The sequence below is a fragment of the Xiphophorus couchianus genome, chromosome 14, assembly GCF_001444195.1.
Source record: "Xiphophorus couchianus chromosome 14, X_couchianus-1.0, whole genome shotgun sequence".
Taxonomy (NCBI): Eukaryota; Metazoa; Chordata; class Actinopteri; order Cyprinodontiformes; family Poeciliidae; genus Xiphophorus; species Xiphophorus couchianus.
In genome coordinates this window covers 23,179,009-23,186,602 of record NC_040241.1, presented here as the reverse complement: position 1 = coordinate 23,186,602, position 7,594 = coordinate 23,179,009, and the positions used below count along the sequence as shown (strand labels likewise).

Genomic DNA, 7,594 nt, shown 5'->3' with positions numbered 1-7,594 from the left:
AATATTTTTTTATTTGCTTCAGGCAAACAGAAAATCTAACTTATTGCAGTTTTCTTTGCAGAAAAAACTATAATATTATTCTTATGACTGCATTATTAATGCTGTGATAGTGTTTCTCTAAGACTGTCCTGCTCCATTATTTTAATTTGAGCCTCATGTCTGATCGCCAGACACAAGGTGATCAGACTTTTCTGACAGGTCAAAGGTCATCTGTCAAGGGGTTTGATTAAAGGGACTACATTTACTTTTTTCCCAGACGCTAGAATTACCAAGTATTTCTTCTCTTTACCGTCTTATTGTTTGTCTTCTTCCACAGTTTGATTCCATGACACGTTTTCTGAAAGGTCAAAGGTCATCTGTCAACTCATAGTGATGAGTTGATTTTCAGAAAAGTTACAGCCACCAACTGACAAATGAACATAAAAAGCAGAACTTTTCAGTGAACATACCGATGCGATCGCCACTGTCACTCTACAGCAGGGGTCTCAAACTCCAGTCCTCAAGGGCTGCAGTCCTGCAACTTTTAGATGTGCCTCTGCTGCACCACACCTGAACAGAATAATTAGGTCATTAGCAAGGCTCTGGAGAACTGATCTACACAAGGAGGAGGTAATTAAGCCATTTCATTCCAGTGTTTTGTACCTGTGGCACATCTAAAAACTGCAGGACTGCGGCCCTCAAGGCCTGGAGTTGGAGACCCCTGATCTACAGTACAATGTAAACTTCAGTAATGCTTCACTGTTGGCCGTGTTGCGTTCACGGGCCTGGGACTAAACGTAGATGCTCTCAGTCAGAGCTATGAGCTCTTTTGTTAAATGTAAAGGTGTGATTGTTAAATACCCTCCACAGGTTTTGGAAGAAATGTGAAGCCATAATATCCATTTTACTTTTGAGGTAAAACTATAAAACAGTGGTGCCCAACGTGGATCCTACATGTTTTAGTTCTCTCTCTTGTGGTAGTAACAACCTTTGCAGCATGTCAGCGTTCTTCTTAGGCCTCTAATGAGCCATCATTGGGTTCAGAAGTGCTAAACCAGGAAGAGAACATGGAGGATGCCGAACCTCCAGGACCTACTTTGGGTACAACTGACAGAAATTGAACACACTGACCACTGGCAAGTTCAGAACAGAACGGCCTTTTGGAAAATCTCCCAAACCATTTGGCCAATCCGCTCCTGATGCAGAGTCTCTTATGATCTGAGCTCCTTCAGCTTGGTCCTGGTTGTCCTGGTTTCCTCTCACACTAGTCTCTTCTTCCAGAGTCACTCAGTCTGTGAGGATGACCTGAGAAGAGGCAAACATTTATTGTGCTTAGTCTGAAGAGTTTATCTGCTTTTTGTCTTCTAAATAGAAATGTGAAGATAATTAGACGAAATGCACTCTGAACTATCACAAAGTGCAATTGGAAACAAAGACCACCACCCAACTGTGAGAGATCTATTGCATAGGACTTAATCACAACACTTTAACATCCTGTTGAACTAGATGTGAACTATCAGGTCATTTCTATAGAATTTCCATCCATCTAATTTCCTCATTTTGTGGATGTGGCAAGACTAAAAGCTCTATAAATAGCCAGTGATTCTGCAGTAAGGACTAAAGGTGCTGGCTGGCTGAGAAGACGCATCATTCTGCATCAGGTTTGCTGATGAAATTTCTTATCTTTTTTGCGCCTATGTAATTTTTTCTTAACATGTCTGCTTTATTTTGTCTTTTCTTCAGCTTGCAAATTTGCACCACCTCCACTATGAAGTTGTTGGCCGTGTTCCTCCTGGTTTCCCCTGTGGTCGTTCAGGCCAGTGCTAACCGTGAGTATTTATTAAATAAATCAAAAAAGCACACACTGAGTCATGTCCTATCAATGTGGGCATTATGTTTTAGAATAAATTTAATGTTGCACCACTTTGATGTTGTAATTTGTCACAAAATGAAGTTATTATCAAACTAATAAACTATTTAACTGGAAGCCTGCATTTGTTTTTCATCAGCATGTTTTGGCTCGATCCAGACATCGGTCAGCTGTCCTTCTGGCTGGACTCTGATCAACAGTCGCTGCTTTCTCTATGTTCCCACTGACATGACTTGGGCTAATGCAGAGGTGATTTCCAGCAACACTGTGCTCTTAGTTTCCGCTGCTCTGTGTTTTTTCACAGTTCTTAGTTAACCAAGTCCAGTCACTTCTTCATTTAGTTGTTGTGTTTTTATCTGTAGAAAAACTGTCTGTCCATGGGGGCAAACCTCGCATCAGTTCACAACATGAACGAGTACCGTCGGGTTCAGAATCTGATAAGTGCAGCAGGTCATGGGTCCAAACAACCATGGCTTGGAGGCTCTGATGGACAGCAGGTATTTTTACCAGTACAATTTATTTGTGAAGTATTTTATAAAACATTGAATGAAACGAGTCATCTACTGAACTCTGTCTTGCAGGAGAAGACTTGGTTCTGGAGTGATGGAAGCCCAATGACCTACACAAACTGGTGTCTGAAGCAACCTGACAATAAAGCAGGACACCAGAACTGTTTACAGATGAACTATTCAGGTAAAGAAAATGTCACGCCAGTCTGTTTTCTGTAGGTTTCAGGACTCCTGGGTGAAAAGCTATTTACTCTGCATGTAAACCTTTTAGTTGACCTCCACATACAGTTGAAAGCAGAAGTTTACATTTGATCAAATCCATTCATTTCAAAAGATAGTTGTCCATGATAGTGACCAAATGTATGTAAAAGTCTGAACGTAGAGAAAATTACAAAAGAAATCTCCAAAAGAAATTCTTGCTAAGCTTTATGGCATTTAGCAAATAGAAATACAATTCAAACTACCTTAAAACAAAAGAAGTTTGGTCCAGTTTAACTTCAGACAGTGTTTTTTATTCTGTGTATATAAATGTCTGGTTACAATTGTCCATTTACTACATAAACAGCAAAAGCTTGTGATAATTTATTGTAGCAAATTAATTTAGTTAATCATCCTTTCCAATCATTTGTATGATATGTTGTTAGGTCACTTCAGGGTTATCATTATGTGATGTTTGACTGATATTTGATGTTTGTTGTCTTGCTCCTAGCTGCAAAGTGCTGGGATGACGTGGAGTGTCATATCCGTCGGCCTTCTGTCTGCGCCAAGAAAGGCTGAAAACTGTCAGGTTCCCAAAGAGGCTTGATGTGTAAAACGGAACCAGTGGAGGATCAATGCTAGGTGTTTCTGTTTACCTGCCTTTTTGTACCTTCATAGAAAACCCAAAAGATATTTCTGCTTCTTTACTTCCTATAATTTCTCTCTTTAATGCAACCTAAGGAATGAAGCGACAAGCAAACAGCAGCTGGATTGTCTCTCTTTAATAAGATCAGACTGAATGAGTTATAAGAAAAAATTATCTAAGCAAAACTTTATTCTATTCTTTGGCCAAGCAAAAATAAAACTTTGAGGAATCAAAACAAGATGGTGTGTGGTTTATTCTGTGTGTCTGTGGTGTTCTGTTTTCTGAATTATTGTTTTAACACTATTGTATGTTAGTTATTACAATATAAATATTACATTATAACAAGTTTTAGTCAAACTTGAGGGTCCTTTCCTCATGAAAGCAGAGAATAGTTGCTTTCTATCACCTGGTGATGTATTTTTGTCTTTACTTTGTTCTGGGAGTGTTCTCTTTAAAAGTTATGTGTGGAAGAAAGTTTGAAGTTATTTCTTCAGGATTTAATAATAATTAGCTACAATTGTACTTAGATATATTTAAAGTGTTGTTGGACACAGTAAACAGACACTGGCAAATAATTGGCAACAAGTAAATCACCAAAAAATTCATTTAAAGTGACATTTTATCGCACTGGAACTAATGAAAGTTTTAAAGTGGGGAAAGTTTTCTACTTTCTGTGCTGCAGTATCAACATTTAAAGTGCAGCTGTTACATGTTGTTTCCTCTAAAATACATACGAGTTTGTTTGACGTGTTGAGTCATTGTGTGGAATGCTTTTATTTAATTTGACACTGATCCATGTAAGATAATATCTCCAACTTTCGTTAACTGATCTGCTTTGGCTCCAACATTCAGGCTCAAGTTCAACACTTCTGTTTATTTTAGTTATCTCTCTGTCCCATTTGCTCATAATAATAGTTTGTTCAGTGGTATCTGGTGTCAGACAGGGTTACAGAAGCAGGTGTTGATATTTTAACTGATGAGCCGTTCAGATGTGTGGTTTTGAAATGTAACAAAGGATAACAGACGTTTATCTGATACCTTTAAGTCTTGAGGCATTAAATCAAACCATTACAAATGTGTGAAAAATAAAACACCAAAAGGTGAAACTCTGCCACCTGCTGACATCACATAGTAACTGCAGCTGAACATATTTCAAGACTTTATTTTTTGTCATTTTAATGATTACGACTCTGAAAATAAAAATCCCAAAAAATTAAAAAATGCTTGGCCGATTAGGCAAACCACTGCAGGTTGTGGTTGTATCTGAGTTGAAAATCCAGCCAATCAGATCGACCAGGAGAGTTACTGCCACCAAGTGACAAAATGGCCACTAAACAGAGAGCGTAACTTTTCAGTGAGAGCAGTCTAAGTATGTCTAAAACCAGGAGCTAGCTGAGGCTCTGCAGCACAACAAAAAAATCTTCCAGGAAGTAAATACTTAAAGAAAAAGACATGTAACACATTTTATTGACTTTCACAATAGGAAGAAATACATTACAGTAAAAATCAGACTGCAGTTTGTTTCATTATTTCAGCTGAATCATGATAAACTGTCTCGTTATGGCTTGTAAATCAAAACTAGCAAAACTGGCTGCTTTGCTTTTATAGACCTAAGGGTTTTTTATTGTTGTTGTTGAAGGTAGCAGATATTTAAATCATATTTAGCTGTTTAACTCTTACTTTAATGAGATGAGTTTAAACCGGAGGGGCTGATCGTTACCACTAGCCAACAGTTTGGTGTGATGGAGCCAAGAGCAGATAGAAAATCAGAAATGTACGCCTTTAAAACCACAATATTCTTCCATAAAAATCCCTGGAGCTTTGTGCGCCTAGCTTAAGTTATGACATTTCTACTCCAGCCTTCCTGGACATGGAAAAACCAAAAAATGCATTGTGGGATACCTTGCTGGTCAATCCTGTCATATGTCCTTTCACTTTACTTCAAATTACTTACGTTAGATTTTTAAAGGATTTTTTTGCCTTTATTTTTCAGTGGATTGACAAGAAAGTGGGAAATGAGAGAGAGGAGAAAACTAGTGGCAAAGATCAACGGGACGAGAGTCGAACCCGTGAGAGCTGGGTGGAGGACCAGGGCCAATCAGGCTCCACACACAGTGCCACCGCCACCGACCTCAGTCAATTTATAAAACCTTTATATCTCAAGAGGCCCTCAACTTATTGAACTCAAGTGCTTAACTACATTAAACAACATTACATCCTCTTAACTCCTTTCATTGAAGTCAACATTGTAATTTACCATACACCCAAAAATTCACTGGACTTAGTTTTAGTGTTACCAAACCTTGACCAAAGTCCGAGGTCAGTCCTCTGACCGGCAGAAGGAGCAAACGCTTTCGCCAAGAGCTGCTGGGTTTATCTGAAAAGTTACAACTTCTCTAAAATTAAATCCTTATCATTTTGACCCTTATTATATGATGGGGTTCACACATTTAGGTTTTTACTTTCTTTCTTTTGTTATTTTAATCAGATTTTTTAATTGATATAATGTGTTAAAGTGTTTTTGTCTGAAAACATCAGATAAAAAACTAATGTTTTTAACTAGGACATTTGTTTAAAATGTTTATCTAAATGTTTTTATCTGAAACAGCTTGTCCTGGAGCAGGACAAGAGGAACAGCTTGTCCTGCTCTCTCCCATCCTCATCTGAGGACGTTAAACTGTTAAAGGGTTCCAGGATTAGTTGAACATGTTGGCTTAAATATGTTGTAATTATCCTGTTAACTATGTATAGTTAATAGGATGATACACTAAAACTCATAATTACTTAGAAAATGTGCAGCATATGCATATGATGCAATGATGACAAAACCTTCACACAGACTTTTTGCTTTAATACCGTCGATCGCTGTATTTAGCTGTTCTTGGGTCGGCTGCAGGCATTTATCCAACTTTTACATTTTTCCAGACCCGAGTTTTGAAAATAGAATAAAGTCTTTTCCGCCCTCTAGATCCTCTGAGTAAAGCATGTCTTGTGCATTTTCCCCACTGACAACTTTTAACCATTTTTCCGATTATTTTCCACCAAATCTCTTTGACCAGAGCTCATTTAATAGCAAGCAGTCAGCAAATCAGTAGCCAGACCCCAACACATGGTAGAGCCAACGACTTTGTCCTCCAGGTAAGAGGCGTTTACTTTGGGACAAATTGCGACAAACCCACTGAATTGATTGACACGTGTCCTCATGACAATTGAACATTGAAAGAGTGCAACAGAGGTTGGACCCCACATCTCACAATGGATCCTGTACTGCTGGTTATCGCACTTATAGTGAGTAATTTATGGTGAAAGCAACACTGAAGTATCAACTCTGTACTCTACAGTGACGTGCGGTCAGGGGAGGCCTGTCATAATGGAAAAATATAATGATAAAATAATTTGTATTGCCATTTTCACCCTGTGGTTTGTACTGTAAAGTACTTATTTTTTATTTAGCTTAACCAATTTTGATTATTTTCTCTTCAAAGTCGCTGAATTTTCACATTTTTCCATTCAAATGCTCAGAAGTGCAGCTGGTGAGGCGAGCTGAGCCTCACCTGGGATTGCACAGCCTCTCACTAAGCACTGGCTGCCATGTTATGAGAGCATGATCCTCCTGTCTGTACGGCACCAATAAAATGGTTAAAATAACATTTAATATATGAACTGGTTTTCCATAATTTAGCTTATGTATATAAGGTACAGTGCTTTTTGTCACCAGCTGTGTGTGTAACGTGTTTCGTGTGCTGAGGAGCGATCAGAAACGGTAGAGAGCTGATTAAAGGTGAGGCAGGCAGTTCTCTTGCTTCATGGCAGGGGGCGCTCATGATCCTAGACATTGTGACTCCACAACTGCAGAGAAAGAGACAGTAACAGCGAGCTAGCTGTTGAAGAAATTGTATATATTATTATCAAACATTTGCTATTTTATACTTCATATTACTTTTATTGTTTCCTTTACCATAAACATTAATGATGTTGTGTTTGAGTTGCTTTGATTCTGTTTCTGAGAATATTTCAAGGAGGCCACTGAAAGGAGAAGTGGAGATGAGTTCATTGCAGTAGGTTTCTGTTCTGGCCAGTGAAACAGATAAACGCTTGGCTGGAGCCTCCTGTCCTCCTCCTCAGATGCAACTCTGAAGAAATGTGAAGTGACGATTGTATAGCTCGATTAGATGATATGTGACCCTGACTCACTGCAGCTGTGTGATTAATTTGCTTCTTCTTCGTTAGAGCTGCAGCGTACATCTAGTTGTTGTAAGTTGCTATGGCAACGAGTCTGTGTGTAACCTGGCCAATGCAGAGAGCAAGAAAAAAGTGGCTTCGAGTTGTACTCTAAAGGTTTTTCTCTTTGCTGTGGAGCCCAGCACAAAATTCATACCCAAATGTCCAAGT

The 7,594-nt window shown here is 38.6% G+C and overlaps 1 protein-coding gene across 2 annotated transcripts; it reads left to right on the top strand.

Moving 5' to 3' along the window:
• Positions 1 to 1,584: 1,584 nt before the first annotated feature.
• LOC114156991 (ladderlectin-like) lies at positions 1,585 to 3,440 on the top strand. 2 transcript variants are annotated; one of them, XM_028037675.1, is made up of 6 exons: positions 1,585 to 1,640; positions 1,723 to 1,808; positions 1,989 to 2,098; positions 2,212 to 2,346; positions 2,431 to 2,542; positions 3,068 to 3,440. In XM_028037675.1, exons 2-6 carry the CDS (start codon positions 1,748 to 1,750, stop codon positions 3,133 to 3,135), a joined length of 486 nt encoding a protein of 161 aa, XP_027893476.1. In that variant the 5' UTR covers positions 1,585 to 1,640; positions 1,723 to 1,747; the 3' UTR covers positions 3,136 to 3,440. The 2 variants fall into 2 exon arrangements, with proteins under 2 accessions (XP_027893476.1, XP_027893475.1); XM_028037674.1 differs by having other exon boundaries at positions 1,711 to 1,808.
• The last annotated feature ends 4,154 nt before the right edge of the window (positions 3,441 to 7,594 follow it).

What these genes read in the sequence shown, in the direction of transcription:
- LOC114156991 (XM_028037675.1), top strand. Translation starts at nt 1,748, where the DNA reads ATGAAGTTGTTGGCCGTGTTCCTCCTGGTTTCCCCTGTGGTCGTTCAG. An exon ending in TGACTTGGGCTAATGCAGAG is followed by an intron (nt 2,099 to 2,211) that starts GTGATTTCCAGC and finishes TTTTATCTGTAG; the next exon opens with AAAAACTGTCTGTCCATGGG. An exon ending in TTTACAGATGAACTATTCAG is followed by an intron (nt 2,543 to 3,067) that starts GTAAAGAAAATG and finishes TCTTGCTCCTAG; the next exon opens with CTGCAAAGTGCTGGGATGAC.